Here is a 24,336-nt window from a genome sequence, read left to right as displayed (position 1 = left end):
TGATTGGCCTCAGAAGATGATCAAACTGGTTTGTAGACAAGTGCATTTGTCACTAATGAGCAAGGCATGCATCTTCATTAAATGCAAACTTTGATGATTTCAGCCAGAGGAGTCCAATTACTGTAATTGGAGTTTCATTAGCAACTCGTTAGGGGAAAACAAATCCTTTAGCTGAAGAACTTCGTTAAACGAGCATCGTCTCCCGAGGGTGAGACTTCCCATCCCAGTGAGGCTTTTCGAGATGATGACGTCGGACTCTGTTCATCCAGCAAAACCTGATCATAAAACACCATTCATGTTTCATATTCATGTTTCACAACATGAAAAGGGTCTGAAACGCTTCTAAACATGATGTTGGATGTTGGACTGCAACAAGACAAAGGAACAGGGCTGTGTTGTTATGTGGTTGGTACAGTCACAAGCTCAAGCCCATCATTTCCACATTAAATGAGTAATAACCGGCGCATCACTGCCAAACACCTCGCACTGCACACTGACAGCACAGACACACACACACACACACACACACACACACACACACACACACACACACACACACACACACACACACACACACACACACACACACACACACACACACACACACACACACACACACACACACACACACACACACACACACACACACACACACACACACACACCCTAACCCTATAAAACCAAATGTACCAACGCCACCAGAGGAAGAACACAGATCCCACATCCAAGCATGAAAAAAGGTGATTCACTCAACTGAAATGAACTCTTACCAACATTCAGAAACACTCAGCTTCGAGCTGCTTGTTGAAAACGACAGCTCCAGAGGCCATATGCTGCACCATATGTGTAGTGAGGCGCTGCTACTACTACAGTAGCATCTGTAAAACTGCTGCTTTGCTTCTTTTCATTTCAATGACACTGTGACACTGGTGGTGGTCCACTGAGATTTAATACAGCTAATCGACTGTTTATCACAGCCTAGACGTTTTGGAAGCTAATCAAAGGGGACTTGACCCAAAGGTTTCCTTTCCTTTTCCAAGACAAATTTGCACATCTTGCCAACCAAATTAGTCACACTGTGAACCAAAGAGGACGAACTCGTCCCAGTTCGTTGTTGTTTTGATTTTCAGTATTTATTTACGCAACACTGTTACTGATGCAGCAAGCAAGTACTGGACGGCCCACAACTAGCATCAGCCCAAAACCTCTTACCTCTCTTACTCTCTATAACAAGTCAAGTTCAGACAAACCTCTTTAAGTCCTGATGCATTTCACACCATTATTATTATTAATGCGACTGCAGAGCAGGGGGGGGCGATCTGGAGAGAGACTTGCAAATCTCTAAAAAAGTTTAGATTCTGAGCCCCTAACTGTAGAGGAGTTCGATCCTGACTCTTCTTGACCATGTGTCGAACCCCTCCTGATGTGCAGGTTGTGCAGCTTTGCATAGTAGTAATAATAATAATAATAATAATAAAACTTTATTTATATAGCACCTTTCATGCAAAAGAATGCAGCTCAAAGTGCTTTACAGCAAATACATAATATGCACAAAGAAATTACATGCACATAAAAATAGACATCAAAGAAACATAACTCAGATATAGTGCAAAAAAAATAAAATTATAATTATAATTATAGAGATATATTTAATCTAACCCCTTAATATCACCAATAGAGATTTAAATTCAATTCAATTCAATTCAATTAAAAGTATTTATATATATATATAGTGCGAAGTGGTAGCTAGTTAAAGGCTAATGCTAATGGTAGTCTCCACCTGATCCGGCCGTTTGGCCTGGAGGGGGTTAACCAAGCAAGCACCACGCATATGGCAGACCTACCCTGGCTAGCAGAAATGAATGTGAGTAAGTGGACTAAGTGTGTTAGCCACTGTAGGTCCACTCTGTTGTTCAGAAGGAGGAGGTGGAGAGTTATGATGTCCAGTTTTCTCTAAAACTCTGGTTTTATTACGCCATGCTCCCAAGGGGTTACTCGTCACTGAGAGCACACACAGGTCAAACCGTCACAACATTCTAATGCTACACATGATTAGGCAACACCCAACAACGCGCCAGGTCACGTCACTTCTTAAGGTCTGTGTTGTGGCAAAGTTCACTGCGGTTGTGGTGGCACAGCAGCCCGCCTAGTTGCCCTGTCTTTTGAGCGTCTTAATGAGACAAGATGCCACCCACCCAACACAGCCTCCCTCAGTGAGCTCTCCACCGCACCGCACAACTGCACCAGCAGCAGCAGCAGAAGCAGAGGTACAACATCCACTTCCACTACGCCCGCCTCTTCAAGACCCAACTCTTCAGAGAGCACCTCCCTTCCTAACTGGCACTTCGACTAGTGCACCATGAGTGTGTGTGTGTGTGTGTGTGTGTGTGTGTGTTTGTGTGTCTGTGTGTCTGTGTGTGTGGGTGTGTGTGGGTGGGATATGTGGCCTATGCTTAGGTCTAAACGTAAACGGGTGGAGGAGAAAGGTCCAGTGGGGACGGTTTAAACAGGGAGTTAGGGCCTATAGTTAAGACACTTGCCAGGGGGAGCAATTAGTCTATGCAACCGGTTGCGTACGCGTGCGCGCGGACAAACACACACACACACACACACACACACACACACACACACACACACACACACACACACACACACACACACACACACACACACACACACACACACACACACACACACACACACACACACACACACACACTCTGGGCAGCTTGCAGCACAACATCCAAACAGGTTTTAAAATCAGCTCAACATGTTTCCATGGTAACCATGCGCACCGCACCGCACCTCACCTCACCAAACCAGTTCAGGGGCCAGTCACGAGCTCTTTTCACAATAGCAACTATTCATCAACAAATCCTACAGCACACTTTGTCTTGTAAGTAGGGCTGGTATTGTTATGTGCTAAAAGTGAAAACTGGGTGATGGAGTATATGACCAGAGCGTGGAAAAACAGCGCAAACAACGACAAAACAATCCCATCCTTCACAAAAGAGACGACCCACGGATTTCACCTAACCTAAACAGTCCAGGAGGACAAAAACAAATAGCTCTGCAAAAATAGCTCAACAACTCAAATCAAGTTGATGGATTTTGTCATTATTTTTAAAGTGATGACTCACTCACCGCCTAAGCAAAGCAGCATAATGACATGGAAATGATCAGCGTAATGGCCGCGGTGATGACTCCCATCAGCCAACCCCAATCATCATTAAAGTCCCATCGCTCAGCTGGGCCACACAACAACGGGGCCGACACCGAGGGACAGCCAGCCCGCGCCGTGACGGAGCGCAGGACACAAATACGGGACAAAAAGCGCTGGAGTGACGTGACGTGACAATACTGCAAAGGAGCAACGCAAACCTGAAAACACTTAACTTCAGTCGGCAGTGAGGCGTTAAGCATGTTAAGACCCACACACACACACACACACCCCCTACACACACACACACACACACACACACACACCCCCCCACAGCCACACACACACCACCCCCCCCCCACACACACACACAACACACACACCCCCCTACACACACACACACCCCCCCCCCACACACACACACCACCCCCCCCCACACACACACACACACCCCCCCCCACACACACACCCTCACCACCCCCACCCACACACACACCCCCCCCCCACACACACACACACACACACACACACACACCCCCACACACACACACCCTCACCACCCCCACCCCCCACACACACACACACAAACCCCCAACGGCAGCATAGCAGCACTGATGATGAAGCTCGTAGTTGTCGTCTGGCGACGTCGTCGTGCTGTGAAAGCTCTTATTATTACATCTCCGACCAGAACCTTCACACAGTGCCTAAACCTGGGCCGGCTCATGGGAACGGAGAGGTGTTGCCTATCTGTCCTTCACATGACCATATACAATACAAAAAAAAAAACATTTGTAAAATGACACCAGAAACTAGTTGCCTAGTAGACAAATCTCAAAAAGTGGTCAATTTCTTACATACTGTTGCTTTGAAAATGCTTACCTGCAAAAGCAGTAAAGGCGAAAGACTAAATCAACAAAACCACTGAAGTGGAATGGAACGACGCTGACAGATTCCCTAAAGCGCTGTAAACTGATCAGTGTGTGTGTGTGTGTGTGTGTGTGTGTGTGTGTGTGTGAGGTCATGGTCATGCGGTCTGGGAACGCCGGGACCTACAGAACAGAGGAATGCTGTGCCGTGCTGTCAGAATGACACGATGGGGTCGAGGGTTAGGAACGTTTCGACACGCAAGGAGTTAACATACTCATACACACTCATACACACTCACACACACTCACACACACTCATACACACACACACACTCACACACACTCATACACACTCATACACACTCATACATGAGACACACTCATACACACTCATACATACTCATACACACTCATACACACACACACACACACACACACACACACATACTCTGAGTACATGTCCTCATGTTCTTCCATGTACACGTGTGCTTTTAGCAAAGGTTTGCACGCAAAGTAAAGACACACAGATGTCATTTTAATCATCAGTATGTGTGTGTGCTCCCGGGGGTATCGAACCAGTGGAAACAGTTTGGGGCTGTTTGCACCTTGCATAAAGAGGTACACACAGTGAGAGCGACACACACACACACACACACACACACACACACACACACACACACACACACACACACCTTGCTCTCTCCCAGACAGTCAGGCTACAGGAGTGTGTGTGATGTGTGTGTTGAGTGTGTGTGTGTGTGTGTGTGTGTGTGTGTGTGATGTGTGTGTGTGAGTTTGTGTGTGTGTTTGTGTTGAGTGTGTGTGATGTGTGTGTTGAGTGTGTGTGATGTGTGTGTGTGAGTGTGTGTTTGTGTTGGGACTATGTATCGCCTCACTGAAGACTACAGGAGTGTGTGTGTGTGTGTGTGTGTGTGTGTGTGTGTGTGTGTGTGTGTGTGTATCGCTCTCACTGAAGACTACAGGAGTGTGTGTGTGTGTGTGTGTGTGTGTGTGTGTGTCGCTCTCACTGAAGACTACAGGAGTGTGTGTGTGTGTGTGTGTGTGTGTGTGTGTGTATCGCTCTCTCACTGAAGACTACAGGAGTGTGTGTGTGTGTGTGTGTGTGTTCGCTTTCACTGAAGACTACAGGAGTGTGTGTGTGTGTGTGTGTGTGTGTGTGTGTGTATCGCTCTCTCACTGAAGACTACAGGAGTGTGTGTGTGTGTGTCTGTGTGTGTGTGTGTGTGTGTGTATCGCTCTCTCACTGAAGACTACAGGAGTGTGTGTGTGTGTGTGTGTGTGTGTGTGTGTGTATCGCTCTCACTGAAGACTACAGGAGTGTGTGTGTGTGTGTGTGTGTGTGTGTGTGTCGCTCTCACTGAAGACTACAGGAGTGTGTGTGTGTGTGTGTGTGTGTGTGTGTGTGTGTGTGTATCGCTCTCTCACTGAAGACTATCCATCCCATTAATGTCTCCTATCTCTCATCCAGTTCTTTATGACTCGTTTTACCTCTACTACCTTCTTCCTAACTGTATAATTAAACAATAATAATCATCTTCACACTTTGTTGGGGGTTGCAGGTAAAAAAAAAAACCTGCCCCTGGCATGTTATGTGTTCTATCAAAGCGGCCATGTTAGACATGAGTACGGATGTTAATGGTCGGGGGTGCTGGTGTGTGTGTGTGTGTGTGTGTGTGTGTGTGTGTGTGTGTGTGTGTTGAGTGTGTGTGATGTGTGTGTGTGAGTGTGTGTTTGTGTTGGGACTATGTATCGCCTCACTGAAGACTACAGGAGTGTGTGTGTGTGTGTGTGTGTGTGTGTGTGTGTGTGTGTGTGTGTGTATCGCTCTCACTGAAGACTACAGGAGTGTGTGTGTGTGTGTGTGTGTGTGTGTGTGTGTCGCTCTCACTGAAGACTACAGGAGTGTGTGTGTGTGTGTGTGTGTGTGTGTATCGCTCTCTCACTGAAGACTACAGGAGTGTGTGTGTGTGTGTGTGTGTGTGTTCGCTTTCACTGAAGACTACAGGAGTGTGTGTGTGTGTGTGTGTGTGTGTGTGTATCGCTCTCTCACTGAAGACTACAGGAGTGTGTGTGTGTGTGTCTGTGTGTGTGTGTGTGTGTGTGTATCGCTCTCTCACTGAAGACTACAGGAGTGTGTGTGTGTGTGTGTGTGTGTGTGTGTGTGTATTGCTCTCTCACTGAAGACTATCCATCCCATTAATGTCTCCTATCTCTCATCCAGTTCTTTATGACTCGTTTTACCTCTACTACCTTCTTCCTAACTGTATAATTAAACAATAATAATCATCTTCACACTTTGTTGGGGGTTGCAGGTAAAAAAAAAAACCTGCCCCTGGCATGTTATGTGTTCTATCAAAGCGGCCATGTTAGACATGAGTACGGATGTTAATGGTCGGGGGTGCTGGTGTGTGTGTGTGTGTGTGTGTGTGTGTGTGTGTGTGTACGGATGTTTATGGTCGGGGGTGCTGGTGTGTGTGAACCTCTGCTTCTATATGAAACCACCTGTGGAAGTGGTGAGTGTTCCGGCTTGTTCCGGCTCGCGACGCTGCTTCACTTTCTGAGTACTAGGCATATGTTCACACACACATCAAAGCTGTGAGTGTAAAAAAAGCCTACACTTCTCCATTCACACACACACACACACACACACACACACACACACACACACACCTCAACCCACCACGAACTGCCTGCATATGTGATGGCCTTATCTTTTATGGGTTTTATTACGGCATGCCTGGCTTCCCCTAGCAAGGCCTTTTTTACTGCAGCGTAGTCTTCAGAGACAAGAGTTTGCTTAATGCCATGGTTTGCACATTTATCTTGCCGAGACTAGATGAACAAAGACAAACAGGCTGGCAAACAGACAGACAGATAGATAGATAGAGAAGACGAGAAAGAGATAGCTAGAGAGAGAGAGAGAGAGAGAGAGAGAGAGAGAAAGAGAGAAAGAAGGTGAGCAAAAGACCAAAATAAATGACAGACAGGAATTGTTATTAGTCATCTCCTTTTGGAGCGAGTCCAACCATCAGGCTACCAACTCTGATGGAGGATCTTGAGAGATGGAGGCTTCTGATGAGGACGGGCCACTCAGGCAGGACTAACGGCATCTCTGCCAAGGAGGAGAAACATTTTTCTTTTTTCTTTTTTAAACCCGACTGCAGTCTGGATGTGGTCCAGAGTAATCGCCTGTATTGATTGTGGCTGGGGCTTGCAGCGGCCGGCCGGCATTGACGGACAGGCTTTGTACGATCAGCGCTTTCGGTTGACTCGCTGACATTCTCGCCCCCGCCCCCCCCCATCCCACTGATTGATTTTTAACTGAATATTAGCAGGAAAAAAACAAACATAGCCGCCCGCCAGACTGCATTTAGGATTATGAGGATGTCCTCACAAGCGACAGACAGACAGCTCAAGTGACAGACAGACAGCTCAAGTGACAGACAGACAGACAGACAGACAGACAGACAGACAGCTCAAGTGACAGACAGACAGCTCAAGTGACAGACAGACAGACAGCTCAAGTGACAGACAGACAGACAGCTCAAGTGACAGACAGACAGCTCAAGTGACAGACAGACAGACAGCTCAAGTGACAGACAGACAGACAGCTCAAGTGACAGACAGACAGACAGCTCAAGCGACAGACAGACAGCTCAAGTGACAGACAGCTCAAGTGACAGACAGACAGCTCAAGTGACAGACAGCTCAAGTGACAGACAGACAGCTCAAGTGACAGACAGACAGACAGCTCAAGTGACAGACAGCTCAAGTGACAGACAGACAGACAGCTCAAGTGACAGACAGACAGACAGCTCAAGTGACAGACAGCTCAAGTGACAGACAGACAGACAGCTCAAGTGACAGACAGACAGCTCAAGTGACAGACAGACAGACAGCTCAAGTGACAGACAGACAGCTCAAGTGACACAGACAGACAGCTCAAGTGACAGACAGCTCAAGTGACAGACAGACAGCTCAAGTGACAGACAGACAGACAGAGACAGCTCAAGTGACAGACAGACAGACAGCTCAAGTGACAGACAGACAGACAGCTCAAGTGACAGACAGACAGACAGCTCAAGTGACAGACAGACAGCTCAAGTGACAGACAGACAGACAGCTCAAGTGACAGACAGACAGCTCAAGTGACAGACAGACAGCTCAAGTGACAGGACAGACAGCTCAAGTGACAGACAGAACAGCTCAAGTGACAGACAGAGCCAAGGGACAGAAACAGACAGCTCAAGTGACAGACAGCTCAAGTGACAGACAGACAGACAGCTCAAGTGACAGACAGACAGCTCAAGTGACAGACAGACAGACAGCTCAAGCGACAGACAGACAGCTCAAGTGACAGACAGACAGACAGCTCAAGCGACAGACAGACAGCTCAAGTGACAGACAGACAGCTCAAGTGACAGACAGACAGACAGCTCAAGTGACAGACAGACAGACAGCTCAAGTGACAGACAGACAGCTCAAGTGACAGACAGACAGACAGCCCAAGTGACAGACAGACAGCTCAAGTGACAGACAGACAGACAGCTCAAGTGACAGACAGACAGACAGCTCAAGTGACAGACAGACAGCTCAAGTGACAGACAGACAGACAGCTCAAGTGACAGACAGACAGCTCAAGTGACAGACAGACAGCTTTGGATAAAAGCTGTCAGCTCAAGCGACAGACAGACAGCTCAAGTGACAGACAGACAGACAGCTCAAGCGACAGACAGACAGCTCAAGTGACAGACAGACAGCTCAAGTGACAGACAGACAGACAGCTCAAGTGACAGACAGACAGCTCAAGTGACAGACAGACAGCTTTGGATAAAAGCTGTCAGCTCAAGCGACAGACAGACAGCTCAAGTGACAGACAGACAGACAGCTCAAGCGACAGACAGACAGCTCAAGTGACAGACAGACAGCTCAAGTGACAGACAGACAGCTCAAGTGACAGACAGACAGACAGCTCAAGTGACAGACAGCTCAAGTGACAGACAGACAGACAGCTCAAGTGACAGACAGACAGCTCAAGTGACAGACAGACAGACAGCTCAAGTGACAGACAGACAGACAGACAGCTCAAGTGACAGACAGACAGCTCAAGTGACAGACAGACAGCTTAAGTGACAGACAGACAGACAGCTCAAGTGACAGACAGCTCAAGTGACAGACAGACAGCTCAAGTAACAGACAGACAGACAGCTCAAGTGACAGACAGACAGCTCAAGTGACAGACAGACAGACAGCTCAAGTGACAGACAGACAGCTCAAGTGACAGACAGACAGCTCAAGTGACAGACAGACAGACAGCTCAAGTGACAGACAGACAGCTCAAGTGACAGACAGACAGCTCAAGTGACAGACAGACAGCTTTGGATAAAAGCGTCTGCTAAATGACTAAATGTAAATGTACTCCATACCAATGCAGTGAGTGTGGTTCTTAATCTATAACCTCTGTGCCAGCTGCTCCATCCAGCTACATTAACATTTAGCAGACGCTTTTATCCAAAGCGACTTACATATGTGCGACTTACAATGTATACACATTTTACATTTACACTGATGGCACACTGCACATCAGGAGCAATTAGGGGTTCAGTGTCTTGCTCAAGGACGCTTCGACAGGGAATCGAACTAGCAACCTTCTGATTACTAACCGACTTCTTTACCTCCTGTACCACTGTCGCCCCAGAACAGTACAGTAATAAACACTACTTAGATGAAGAAGAACAGAGTGGACACAGGACCACTGGTCAACTGGAACCAACCAGATGCAGCCAACAATGTGGTCGCTTGGCAACAGTGCCACTCCATACCAATGCAGTGAGTGTGGTTCTTAATCTACATTTACATTTAGTCATTTATCAGACGCTTTTATCCAAAGCGACGTACATATGTGCGACTTACAATGTACCGTATACACATTTTACATTTACACTGATGGCACACTGCACATCAGGAGCAATTTGGGGTTCAGTGTCTTGCTCAAGGACACTTCGACAGGGAATCGAACTAGCAACCTTCTGATTACTAAACGACTTCTCTACCTCCTGTACCACTGTCGCCCCCTGTGCCTCTGCCCTCTGTGCCAGCTGCTCCATCCAGCTACCAAGTCTAGCTCCAGCCAAGGCCACACACACTCACACACAGAATGTATAGGGCAGATAGAGAGACAGGGTTCTGGCATGTCTGAGATATCACAGTCTGATAGTATACAGATTTAAGGTGTGGGCCTCCCGAATAAATTGATTTAGAGTCATTAATGTTATTGTTTAATCTAATTTCTGTTTTTTTACTAATGAGTACTGCAAGATTACCAAAAGTTTGGAAGTAAATTGCTTCATTTTTTTTTGTTGAACTGTTGATTACAGATTACACTGAGAACTTGCCAGACCAGCAGTACTCCTCATTAGTGAAAACAGAAATTAGATTCAACAGTAACATTAATTACTGTAAATCAATTTCTTCGGGAGGCCACACCTTCAGTCAGTCAAGGGCAAATGTGTAGGTTTTAAGCTTAAAAGGTCACTTCTCACATAACTTATCTTTCATGGGCAGAAAGAATAAAAACAATGCTGCCAGACAAAGGGGATACCAGTGAGAGTCTGTGATTTAAGGGATGAGTGAGTACATCACTATTTGGGGCAAAAGACAATGGATCAAAAACCACTTAAAAAAAAAAAAAAAAGAAAAAAAACACGTTATCAAGTGCGTAAGTAAACTACCTGTTCTACTTCTTGTTTGGCGAGACCCAGGGTATTTCCATGTCAGACCTGATGCAAACACTAAGAGAGGAAGAGACAAAAAAAAAACGGAAATAAAACGATGAAGAGATTAGATATCAGTCTCAGTGACACAGTGAGCGACTGATTAGTCTATAATCCTCTAATCTAACCTTTTTTTAAACCAGGCGCTGCTTGGAGCAGGTTCGATGAGAAATGACTGTTGTTTAATCCTCTTCTCACCTCCAGAATTTACAAGGCTTAGAACTAAACAACAACAAAAAGAAGTCTGACATTAGGCTACTTCTGAGAGCCTTCCTTTAGAACACTCTAGAACATTAGAACTCTTTGCAACAAAGATTGCATCATATTGCATATCCATTTCTTACTGTTCATATTGCATATATATTTCTTACTGTACATATCTGTTTATTCACTTATTACACTTTACACTTTACATATGCACATACTCTGCACTTTTTGCTATTTTGCACTTCTGGTTGGATGCTAAACTGCATTTCGTTGCCTCAGTACTTGTACTCTGTGTGCAATGACAATAAAGTTGAATCTAATCTAAACAATACCATATTACAGCACACATGGCTAAAATATTCCCTATTTAACATGCACTTTTAATTTGTTTAAAACATGCTCATACAATAGTTACAAGTGTGCTTTGGGCGTTAGGTAGTTATAGCAACCAAAGTTATACAGTGGCTCAGATATGGATATGAGAGTTTCACACTACTGTCAAGTACATTCCTGCAGGCCTTTACTGTACCTAAGCAGTAAACTGGATCGACCTAGAACAGAGTTCTTCAGGTCACGTCACGTCACCCTGGTGTTGATGTTGAGGTGGCATGAATTGAAAATCAATTTGGTGATGTGACGCACAGGAAGGCTTGTATTTTTAGCCACCAGAGACACCAATCTTAGGCGTGAGAGACCCAGAGCGTGATGGCAGGGCGCTCTTCTGTGTGCTTCTACCCGCCGCTCTACTTTTCATCGGCCTAGGCAGCATTAATGCTCTTCTGACCTAGTTATGTACCCATTTCTCTACCTCCAACACACACACACACACACACACACACACACACACACACCAAATTCTTAAAATCCACATTCATTAATCTTAAGCACAGGGCACATAAACAAATGTAGCAAAAACAAAGGATTACTGTAACACCTCCAAACACGGTAACACTTCACAATAACAAGCCACAATAAATAGCAAAGCCATTCGCTACTAGTGTGTCGATTGGTAAACATTACCCATGTATCTTATTGGTAGTACTAAATGGTCTTCTTTTCATTATTTAAAAATGTAGTGTTAGCATACAAACCGTTTGTATACACAACTTTACAAGTAATTAATAACATCTTAATGATCATTAATAAATAAATTTCATACATTACAATATATATAAAATGTAGCTAAATGTATCTAAATCAACAATGCCTGGTTTATATATATATATATATATATCATACATATGCACACCCACACTGAATGACCTAAAGGAAACTGCTACATCACAGTTTGTTCACTCTGCATTCTATTGCTGAATCAAAGGACATAAACGATAAAATGCCTGAGAAAGCCAAAGATGTTCTTTGCTGGTGGTTTTCTTTGCCTTTTTTTCAGCAGTTTTAGCACGTTTTAAACTCTTGCTAACTTCAACTTAACTTACTGTAATTACAGTTTCTAATTTTGTTTTGAGAATGAGGGGTGTGGTGGGTTGAGGTGTGTGTGTGTGTGTGTGTGTGTGTGTGTGTGTGTGTGTGTGTGTGTGTGTGTGTGTGTGTGTGTGTGTGTGTGTGTATGGAGTGGCTTCAGCACACTGATTGTACACACAAACAAAACAGTTCTACATTCTACATTCATAGATCATTAAGAAGTCTTTAATTACATGTAAAGTTGATATGGGTTATTATAGAAACAAATGATTTGTTTGCAACCACTTCATTTTTAAATAATGAAAAGATAACTAGTAATACCAGTTAAATAAAGATACCAATAAGCTTCATTGGTAATTGGTAATTGATCATCGGTAATTGATCATTGGTTTTTGGTAATTGGTTACTAGGCTAATTATAAAGGATCATCAGTAAACTACTTGGTAATGGCTACTTTGCTATTTATTGTGTCCTGTTATTATGAAATGATGCCTAAAACACTGTTACAATACATAGCACATATACCTACATACAAATATAATAATAAGGCATTCCAAATAAATGTACTTCCCGCTAAGGATCACTTATCTGGCCGTTCCATGTAGCCTAACTATATACAGTACCAGTCAAAAGTTTGGACACACTTTCTCATTTTTTTTTTTTAAATGTCTTTACTTTTGTTATTTTCTACATGGTAGATAACACTTTTTTTTGTTTAGAACATCATTCCATATGTGTTCTTTCGTAGTTTAAATGTCTTCAGTATTAATCTACAATGTAGAAAATAATAAAATTAAAGAAAACACTTCTCAAAAAAATTAAAGGTGTGTCCAAACTTTTGACTGGTACTGTAGTCTGCTGAAGGTCATGCTTAATGGACCTTGCTTAAGGTTGACAGGAAGCCAGTGAAAATGGGGAGACATGACAGGGCAACAACAATGGGGGCCACCTCTTAATACTTCCTTCTTCTTCAAAACATGGAGGGGTTTCAATGCCGCACAAGGATTTCTACCTGAAGCATTGACAGATTCTGAATCTAAACAATTTCAACTAAAATGAATGCAAAATAATGATCAACATGTGTTTTTGTTGTTATTGTTGTTGTTGTTGCTTGTTCCCCAATGTCAGCCCTTTTCTTCTAATGACAGCCTAGACAGTTTTCAAATCGAATTGTCACAACTACTAAGCCTTGCAGTGCCTAACTTATCGACAACCATGCTTACTGCAAAGGTGATCGATCTAGAGTTGCCTTGTGAGATGGCTGAAAATGACTTGTATTTACGAGAGAACGTAGGCTATAGCCTTGATAATCCAAAAATCCCAGAGGTTGGGTTAATCTGCATCAAAAAGATGCGAGTACGTAAACAAAGAATCAAAAAAGTTCACACCACCAACTCGACCTTAAAAACAGCTTCAAACAAGCATACCTTCAGAACCATGTCATCCCACCATATCAACAAGATCAAACTTAAGTCAACTCACTTGCTAGCTTGTATTCCTGTGAGTTTGAGGTACCCCTAGCAAGTTATTCACTGAATGGGCTCATTACGTAATTCTACACTTACCTTCAAGTCTATGAGGAACTGTCCCAGCCAGGCAGTCATAGTGCTTGGTAGATTATCTTCATGATAATCGATTCAAGAAATCAATCCAAATTCAAGGTTACCTAACACATCAGCTACCCTACCCTACAAGTGAACCAGATACTTCTTTCGACTTACCAAGCTAAATCACTACCATTATTACTTTGACTAGCCTAGCCGGTAGGCTATGGTGTCGTTTTGCAAGTTTCAGCGACCGTATAAATTCCTCAAGGCTGAACCAAAATATTTGTATTGAAGCTGTTAAAATCGGAAATGTGCGGATGGATGTTCTGGGGTATTCTTAGCTGACGTGCATTGTTGTTAGTCATTGCCAAAGTCGATGTGCAGAGAATGGGCACTTTTATCATGGGCTAGTAGCCGTCCCACACTGTTGCTTATTTCAGTAATGGTTTCCGATGTCCATTAAACTTCGACCGGAAAACCCGCCCATTGAGAAACTGTTTCCGCCCCCTACAATGGAAACTCATCCAATTGTCGTTCCACATTAAGCAAACAAACCCCTAAATTGACCAATTATAGCTTCGCAATTCTGAAACTGAACTTCGAGAAACTATTATTTCACCCAATCAACAAACGCACATTTTTTTTTCCAGAACAGATATTTTTGTACAGCTGAATGTGATGTTCTAATATGACACTATTCTTACCAAATGATTTCACGCATTGCTATTAAGTGGGTCATAATTATAATTAGGAAGTATACTCAGTGACATTATAAAAAAGACGTTGGCATGCCTATGATGGAATCCGGTGGGCATGCTTGTCATGTTTGGCCATGCATGTAATCATACTGCATTGAGTGTTGTTGCCGAAACTTTACGTGTGATTAATATAACGTATACGATATACAGATGCCGCCATTATACTTGCACAATTCTGCCTGACAGCGTAAATCAAACACTTCTCTGCAGTCAGGGGAACCGACAAGGGAAAAAACTAATATACCTATAGCACCACCTGGTGGCCAAATAGAGTGCAAAGTGAATAGTAAAACGTAGAGTTGTCGTAGTTTAGTGTGGAAAGAAACAAGCATTAATTTAAGAATCACCATATTTTATTCATGTTAATAAAATCACAGTCAACATACAAAATTGCATGTTAATAAGGTTTTTTTTTTTTTAACATAACATCAGTGTAATATGTTTTTGTGACATTTCAGTGCTGTAAACATTAATACATACATATACTGTACGAATGTAGCAAAGCAAACTGCAGCTTGTCCAGCTAATCAGCACCTGATTAACCAATCCAGTATCCAAGCGGTCATGTTTCATGTCATGTTTTTGTTATTCTATAAAACTTTAAATAAATAAGACAAAAAAGAAAAGAAAAAAAGAAAAAGGAGAGTGGCAAGGCCCGCATTCAAGACAGGGTTAAGTGAGTGAGTGTGTGTGTGTGTGTGTGTGTGCATCAACGACTGGACACAGGTCTCCTCACTCCCATGACCCTGAAGGTGAAACTGGCTATCTTCTCGTAGAGCAGAAACATGAGAGCTGCAGTCAGGACTGTCTGTAAGAGTTTGGCTTCCAGGCCTTTAAATAGGCCCAGCATGCCGTGTTTTCTGCAAGAAACAACAAACAAACAATCAACAATTCCTGGAGTTCTACACTGTTCCCGTGGCTCAGCTGTGTACGGCAAGGTGCTAACAACAGCAAGATCATGGTTTCAATGACATCAGAACAGACTGATGAAAATGTTTATCTGTACTGAACAGCACGCTGCTTTGGATAAGATCATCTACTAAATGACTAAATGCAAATATAATGGTCGACAGTACTTAACTCGAACTTACAGTAGTTACATTCCTACACTTTTTTTTTTTTTTTATTTCTTATGTAAAATAGTATTTATTGTTACACTAGGTCTCTTGCTCGTAGCTTGATTGTTCTCTCCTTTGTACGTCGCTTTGGATAAAAGCGCCTGCTAAATGACTAAATGTAAATTGTAAGACATGAATAAGAGTTGCCTAGTGTTCTTCTTACCTGATTCTGTTGATCAGCAGGTACATCACACTTCTCAAGCTGTTCATCAGCCTGGACTGCTCTGTCTGTTGCCTGTGTTGGCCGAACTATGAGCAGACACACAGATCCAAAAGAGCAGAGACCTCAGTGCAAGTCACACAACATATTGGATCACATACACACGTTTTTTCGGGGGGATGTTTTTTTAGAAGCGGTTGTCATTGTTAAATGCCAGTAGACATTGACCTTGGGTAAGATAGTGGTACAGGCGACAGTGGTACAGGAGGTAGAGAAGTCGTCTAGTAATCAGAAGGTTGCTAGTTCGATTCCCTGTCGAAGCGTCCTTGAGCAAGACACTGAACCCTTAATTGCTCCTGATGTGCAGTGTGCCATCAGTGTAAATGTAAAAAAAATGTGTATACATTGTAAGTCGCACATATGTAAGTCGCTTTGGATAAAAGCGTCTGCTAAATGTAAATGTAAATGCACACACACACACACACACACGACTAAATGTAAATGTATACTCACCCTGAGAATGGACTGGACCGTTTGCAGAGGGTACGTCAGAGTAGTTGCAACCGCCTTGGCAACAGCCCCAATGAGAAACACTTCTGAAGATGACAACTTTTGTGGACAACAAAAAAAGGTTTTGATCAGCCCAAATGTTCAACAGAGAGGAATTCTAATACTTCTTCTTACTCGTATCTCAAACACTCGGAGCATCACATGGATAAGCTTATCTTCCTTTCACATAATCAGTGACTGCTCACCCAGATGATGAGATGATCTGCAGGCTGCTTTGTTGCGGCTGGCCGAGCAAAAAGCTGGCTACAAATCACTAACTAAGCTTGAACGAAGAAATGACTTCGCAATATATATTTTTAATCCATGCATAGTTCATCTAAATTTGATTGTGTCTTTTTTTAAGGAGCTGTGTTGCAATTCATTTTGTTTTTCAATTATTTTTACCTGCACAAATGCTGATAATTAGCGACCACTCAACGGTAGAGTGATGTTGATGGTTAACCTTACCAGACATGTTTGTGACCCTTAATGCCCCCTGGTGACGACCCCTGCTCCCTTTCTCACACCCTTACAGGAGTGTGTGTGTGTGTGTGTGTGTGTGTGCCCCTATTGCCCCTCTCACCTCTCTGTGGACGCCCCTCCTCAGCTGCCTCTTCAGGCCCTCGTAGATCATGAACTGCACCGCGGGGTTCAGGACCAGCAGTAAAGAGGGGAAGGTTCCGTTCCACAGCGCCCCGACACCCTCATCCTGCACTATCTGGGAAAAGGCATCTAGGATCCAGAGGAGACAGATGCGATCACAATAATAATAATAATAATAATAATAATAAACTTATTTTATTTGTAATGTACTCATTGCGGGGGAGTCTTCACACTCTGTGTGAATATGTTCTCCCTATGTGTATGTATATGTGATTTATGTATGTATGTCGGTGAGGTGTATAAGTGTATATGTGTATTTGTGTATGTGTATAAGCTACTGGATGACCTAAATTTCCCTCGGGATTATTAAAGTATCCATCTATCTAGTAAAGGTTTTTCTTATGCCATACGAGATGCGTTATATTTGTCACAGCAGCTCAGAGGCCTGGGCCATAGTTGTGTGAGAAGGGATCATTCCACACATCATCCAAAACTATTCATGATTAAATAAACAGGTTGAAAGATTCTACTAAAACAGTTCAGGGAGTTAATACCCTGCTAATAACCACATATTACAACCAGAACTTTAACTGTTAATTCTTTGTGGCAAGTTACAAGTAGGCAGTTTTTGATGACTTGCCATCTTGATGCACCATGTCCTTACCCATAATGCACCATGCCCTTACCCACCATGCACCATGTCCTTACCCAGCATGCACCATGTCCTTACCCACCATGCACCATGTCCTTACCCAGCATGTACCATGTCCTTACCCACAATGCACCATGTCCTTACCCACCATGCACAATGTCCTTACCCATAATGCACCATGTCCTTACCCACCATGCACCATGTCCTTACCCATAATGCACCATGTCCTTACCCATAATGCACCATGTCCTTACCCAGCATGCACCATGTCCTTACCCATAATGCACCATGTCCTTACCCACCATGCACCATGTCCTTACCCACCATGCACCATGTCCTTACCCATAATGCACCAGGTCCTTACCCATAATGCACCATGTCCTTACCCATAATGCACCAGGTCCTTACCCATAATGCCGGTGTAGTGAGTAGGACGTATATCTGTATTGCGGAATTTTGCCCCTTGGAGTTTGAGCCTGGTGTTCACCACCCAGAGAGGGGTCGTCACCAAGACATTCACTACTCCTGTAAGGAGTACCACACGCACACACACACACACACACACACACACACACACACACACACACACACACACACACACACACTCCTGTAAGGTGTGAGAAAGGAAGCAAGACATTCACTACTCCTGTAACACAGAGAGGGGTCGTCACCAAGACATTCACTACTCCTGTAAGGGTGTGAGAAAGGGAGCAGGGGAGGCAACATGTCAGTGTTGGGTTTTCTCCTTTCCTAAATGACACTCCTGTCCTTCAACGCCATTCAGACAGTACCTATCTATTCTATCCACCCATGTCATGTCATCCTAAACTATCTCAAATCTTAATGAGGAGGTGCCATAAGCTCCGGCCCAGGTCATTTCTATTGCGTGTAAAACATAACTCACATGGTCTATTCCCTGTCCAAAGCTACATACATGTCTGAATGGGTGACTCTGAGCGTACTCCGGGTCTTATCCTGAGAAAACTGTCCAGAGTTCATTCATGAAAGAGACTTCATCCACCATGTCAAGTGTGAAGTTTCTACTCTGGATGACGTTGTCATTCAGACAATCGACAGTGGTACAGGAGGTAAAGAAGTCGTTTAGTAATCAGAAGGTTGGCTAGTTTTGATTCCCTGTCGACAGCGCTCCCTTGCAGCAAGACACTGGAACCCCTAATTGCTCCTGATGTCCAGTGTGCCATCAGTGTACAATGATAAAAATGGTGCTCATACATCTGCTAAGTCGCTTTGGATAAAAGCGTCTGCTAAATGACTAAATTACTAAATGTAAATGTAACAATCAGTGATGGTACCAACCTATAGATGCATAAAGAGGTACACACACACACACGCACACACACACACATTCAGACAATCAGTGATGGTGCTACCAACCTGCTATGACGCCTGTGATGAGGTCTCTTCCCGGGCTGGCGGCTCTTTGTCCCTGGAGCCAGCCGGCCTTCAGGCTGTGAAAGCAGTAGAAGTAGACGAAGTTGGAGCAGCACAGGCTGCAGATGACGGGGAACCAGCCTCTGTAGGGAGCCAGGCTGCAAGCAAGACACAGGGGAGAAGAGCAGACCACATATTTGATTACCGTAAGTGCATATATAGTACAATGACAGGGAACACCAGCCTCTGTAGGGAGCCAGGCTGCAAGCAAGACACGGGGGAGAAGAGCAGCAGACCACATATTCGTATGTTAAAATGTTAAAAAGTGTTCTATTATGCTTATGTTATTCTTTTTTTTATTTTATTGTATTATTATTATAGTTAGTTTCTAATATGTTGGCACTCTGAGATTCTTTTGAATGAAGAGTGCATTACAAATAAAATAAAGTATTATTATTTATTATTATTATTTGATTAAGTGCATATATATAGTGCATGCCAAAACACATTTGATAACTCAAAATGTGAGACAATGGAGGTGTGCACCTACAGTCCTTCCTCTTTTATGATCTCTGCCAGGATAGCGGGAGTCGATCGGGATTTTCTCTTTTCGTCCACTGTCGAACACAAAAGAGGGGGTGAAAATGTGGTCTATACCTTCATGAAACATATACTGTATCTCAAATATATGAGATCTCACATGGGTTCATGTATTGCCACAAGCTGTTTGAGAACATTATGTATGATTTTCAGCATTTTATGTTTTTAGTTCAACAGGCTAGTGACAGCCAGGTCTCGTCATGGGTAAACGTCACATAAATATCTTTTACTTTTGGCAATAAAATAGGCTGTTTTAGGCTGTAATTTAACTGTAGCATGGAATTTACCTTGCAGCCGTAATCGTGCAGTGTCGAGAGGGAAGAATACAGTCATTGCAGTCACGCCGCCCTGTGGAGGTAGTACACAACCATATGTGACTGAATTATTTGCAGTAAGATCCAATAACACTGGCACAAATTCGTATGGCTTTAGATAAGTCAAAAAGTCGGAAGTTGGTAGTGGCATATCACACAACCATTGAAACTGTGAATAACAGCCTGCGGTTTTCAAAACGTAAGAAGCAACATTATTATAATCTATTTGCTCAGCAGTCATTCAACATTTTCTATACGTACATTTCCTCACTTTCGACAGTCCAACCTGCTGTGCTCATGTAAACCAGATAGTAGGCTACTTACCATTGCCCCGGCAACAGCGTGCACTAGGCTTTCGTAAGAAAAAACTTCGGCAACTTTAAAGTCTTCGGACGCCATTTAACTAAACTCCGAGGTAGGCTATATCACCGAATCCGCATTACAAAAAAAAGGAACAATTTTACAGAAGAAGGCAGCTATGCTTTCAGTTCAAAGTGTCAGCTGTTCAGTGATACAAATGCTGAGTGTAATTTGCTGTTTTACTTCCAGGTCGGCCCTGGCCAATAGCAGCGATCTCCCAGCTTTCATTGAGAAATAATTGGTCAGAAATAATTCAGCCTCTTCAAAATCAGCCGAAGCAGGTTCTCAAAAATAGTGTCAATTTGAAATGTGTAGGTTTATCTCGAATTACGTGATTGTGTAGAGATTAGACAGTTTAAATAGGCAACATTGCCCCTTAAAAAAAACGAAGGGTAGTAAAGTGGGCGGGAATTTCGAAAATTGGCTTGAATGGGAGACTGAAATGTAATGAGAGATATAGCCTACCCCGACCATTTTCAAAAAATCATAAAGTTTAAATCACTGCCTTTATATTTGTTAACATGGAGGACAATCGACTCATAGTCAGCAGTTATGCAGACACAAATGACATGGTTCTTGAATGTGTCCTAGATTCTTTTGATGTTTTCAATGGCCCTCATAGATAATAAGCCTTAGCATACTACCCTGCCTTCACTGAATGTTTGCTGTCACAAAAAAATGTTTAATGCCTTGGGATAGCTGCTAGCCTGACGATGTCATACTCATAATTCTAGTCAGAATATGAGTCTGATACCGCTCCAATGGGCTGTGATTATGGGGCGTGTTTCAACCGAACCAGGAAAAAAAATGCCTCTTCGCTCAATTGGATATATCTAGAACCAATCAGAGCAACGTAGTATGACCATAACGTAGACCATGGGGCCAGCTGATACATTAAACTTTTACCGGATCCCGTAGGAAGGACGGCAAAAACATATTTTCGATCGACAAATGCCTTGATCGCGTTTCTCTGTTCCTCTTTCAAAATGAATGTGCTGTCAATGTCTTCTAAAACAGACTCGAATCACCACATTTCAGCGCTCCAACGGCAGCCATGTTTGTTGAAAACGAATTCACACCAAAAGCTCTTTGGTGACGTGGTTGATTACGTTACGGTTGATCATCTGTCCATCATCGTATAAAGCCCGCCTTGACAATTTGATTGGTACAGCAATGTCTGTCCGCAGATAATTTCTCCTCAATGGAGTAATGCCAGACCGAACTTCCCAACAAAAAAATGTGTGGGCGGGGCTAAATTCGGTCTGGTATCCAGGCTAGATAGCTGCTGGATAGCCTTAGCAATCAACCTATTTATGTCATCAGTGAAGTCCAGCAGAAAGGTGACTGAATTGACGGAATTGTACTGGTAAAAACAGAAGTTACACGGCAGCCTTTCCAAAGCTGAACATTGAGACACACAGCATGATACGGCATGAAGACAGTGTGCAAACTTGTTTCAACTTCCTGTTTGGTGTTTTCTAAGCCTTTCGCATTTAAAGCAGCTCTCATATCTTCCATCTTAATTAACTGTTGAGTGTGATGGTCGGTCCACCGGCTAAAAAAAAATAGACTAGCTTAGACTAGCTAAGTATTGTCTGTGTGCAGGGTATTTTCTATGTCATTATTTTATGCTACAGCTTAGCTAACTAGTAACAGAATATGGAATATGGCTGTGCATATGTATGTGCACTGTATTGGTCTATATGAACTGTGAGCGTGTATGTGCATAGTGTCCCTTGGGCGATGTCTCCCTAGTGAACCCACAGACGTGGAGACTCAGTCAGGCTAAAGGTTAAAGAAAAATCACGAAACAAGACTTTATTTTTTACAGTGGTGCACAGAGAGGGAGACAGCATTAGCCTCACATAAAGATACACTTATAATGAGACCAGAGAAAGTTTGAGTTTAATTTAGTATCCTACTTCACAGGAGGGGGGTGTGAATCACTGGGGCCCACTTGACATGGGTCACACTGAGTCAGGGGATCACCAGGCTAGCCTAATCAATACTATCCTGGCAATTTAGCTAACGACGTAGAGAGTGCAATCAGGCATAACACTCTGACATACCGTCCCAGAAACATTCCATTCTCCTTATCTCTAGGATCACAGTCACACATAGATCAGTCACAGAGTCGCACAAGGCAAAACACAGAATACTCAGAGATTCTGCTTCTTAACTTTAATTCTAACTCTTGCACTTCAGCAGTTACATTCCTGCACTTCTTTTTCCTTTCTAGGTCGTTTTTCTAATTCTTATGTAAAGTAGTATTTATTGTTACACCATGTTCTTTATTGCTCTTAGCTTGACTGTTCTCTCCATTGTACGTCGCTTTGGACAAAAGCGTCTGCTAAATGTAAATGTAAATGTAACTCTAAGAAACATAAGAGCATAATAATACATAAGAATATAAGACATTAATCAGAATCAGAAGATGTTCAATCTAATTTGCAACTCCTTCACTTGGCAGCAGCCAAGGTGCATCCACATGTCTCTAGACTTTCTCGTTTTTCTCCTGAGATTTTTTTAAACCTCGGTGGATTCTCAGCGAGACACCTCAACTCCTCGTCTATACTGTCCTCCGGAGCTCCAGTGTCTTCTCCACCAGCTCATGGACGTTACAGACGTTAAAACAGTGTTGTGGTTTCAGTTATATCACACAATAATACAGATTTTTTTTAAACTGAGCATCACACACTTTGTTTTGGAGATTCAGTGATCCAAACAGAAAATGTTGGTTCAAGCTATATGTGTGATTTAGAACACATACATATTAAGTTGTAGACCAAAGGTACACTACTGAAATAAAATGACAAACAATATTAATCTTCAGTCATCAGTATACGTATCCTTTAATGTCCTTGTTATACTTTAGTATCCTTTCATCTTACCTGTGTAATTCATACCAGCTTGTACAATTCCATTATTGCACTGGTGCAGTATTTTAATAATTATGATTGTACTGATGATTGTTCAGAACTGAGTCCTCAGTTAAATCATCTAGTTTAGATTCTGAATCTGGGGGCAACCATGATCTATCCAAAGGAGTCATTGCCAAGTGTAGTCCTGAACATATGAGGAAAACTAAATATGCCCTCAAAAATGAAATATCCACACAAATATCCACTATTACAAATGGCGTTAGTCATTCAGGACTGACCCTGCTAGATCCTTGACTTTAACATAACAGTTAAAGTTATCAGTTACCACATTTCCTGTGTACTTACTGGCCTCGAGAAGATGTATGTGTGTGGAGGCCAGGGCAAGATGGAAATCCTGCTCTCCTGCTCACTATTTCAGACAAGAATGTTGCACCTTGAGAGTGTTGCACTATCTAGTGATAACAACCTCAAGAAAAAAAAGCATCTACATCAGATTGTAGTACTGAGATTAAACAAGCAACATGTGACAGAGGCTGATCGTCAATTCAAGAAGGCACTCAATGGTGTCTGTTATTTCACATTATTTCAATGCCAGTAGTCCAACTACAGGTTATGTATGTACTGTTGTGTGTTTGCCTTTAGTTATTTTTAGTGGACAGTATTATTGTTATCACCTCTATTCATGATTATGTATAACCTCAGCGGAAAATGAAAGTAACAGGAAACAGATTAGCGTCTGGAATAGAATAGAATAGAATAGACTTTATTTGTCATTGTGCATTGGATACACAACGAAATTTGTTTGTGCAACCACTAAAAAAAGTGCAGTTGTGCTGGGTGGAGGGTATGAGGGTTGTGTGATTGTTTAGTTCTGTGATGGCCCTGGGGATGAAACTGTTCTGCAGTCTGGAGGTGCGGGCTGTAGTGGCCCGGTAGCGCCTGCCAGAGG

General features: G+C 43.0%; 2 protein-coding genes across 5 annotated transcripts in view; both read right to left on the bottom strand.

Annotated features, from left to right (window-relative positions):
- Nucleotides 1–14,485, bottom strand: part of mrtfaa (myocardin related transcription factor Aa) — a 60,514-nt gene extending 46,029 nt beyond the window's left edge. For 2 of the 4 annotated variants that reach the window (XM_031576763.2, XM_031576794.2), the window contains exons 1-3: nt 14,018–14,485; nt 10,949–11,042; nt 10,779–10,838 (exon numbers count right to left, since the gene is read on the bottom strand). The gene's annotated coding sequence lies outside the window, so the exon portion shown is untranslated. The remainder of the gene's footprint in view (nt 1–10,778; nt 10,839–10,948; nt 11,043–14,017) is intronic. The other 2 variants (XM_031576776.2, XM_012824970.3) reach the window with 2 other exon arrangements.
- Nucleotides 14,486–15,092: 607 nt separating this feature from the next.
- On the bottom strand, nt 15,093–20,709 carry slc25a17 (solute carrier family 25 member 17). Its single transcript, XM_012824977.3, has 9 exons — nt 20,470–20,709; nt 20,119–20,179; nt 19,782–19,848; nt 19,235–19,389; nt 18,248–18,364; nt 17,168–17,316; nt 16,549–16,644; nt 16,039–16,124; nt 15,093–15,617 (listed from the first exon to the last, which is right to left on the bottom strand). The coding sequence occupies exons 1-9, from the start codon at nt 20,542–20,544 to the stop codon at nt 15,467–15,469; spliced, it is 957 nt and encodes a 318-aa protein (XP_012680431.2). The 5' UTR covers nt 20,545–20,709; the 3' UTR covers nt 15,093–15,466.
- Nucleotides 20,710–24,336: the final 3,627 nt, after the last annotated feature.

The sequence above is a fragment of the Clupea harengus genome, chromosome 1 (assembly GCF_900700415.2).
Source record: "Clupea harengus chromosome 1, Ch_v2.0.2, whole genome shotgun sequence".
Classification (NCBI taxonomy): domain Eukaryota; kingdom Metazoa; phylum Chordata; class Actinopteri; order Clupeiformes; family Clupeidae; genus Clupea; species Clupea harengus.
This window is presented reverse-complemented; position numbering and strand designations above follow the sequence as displayed.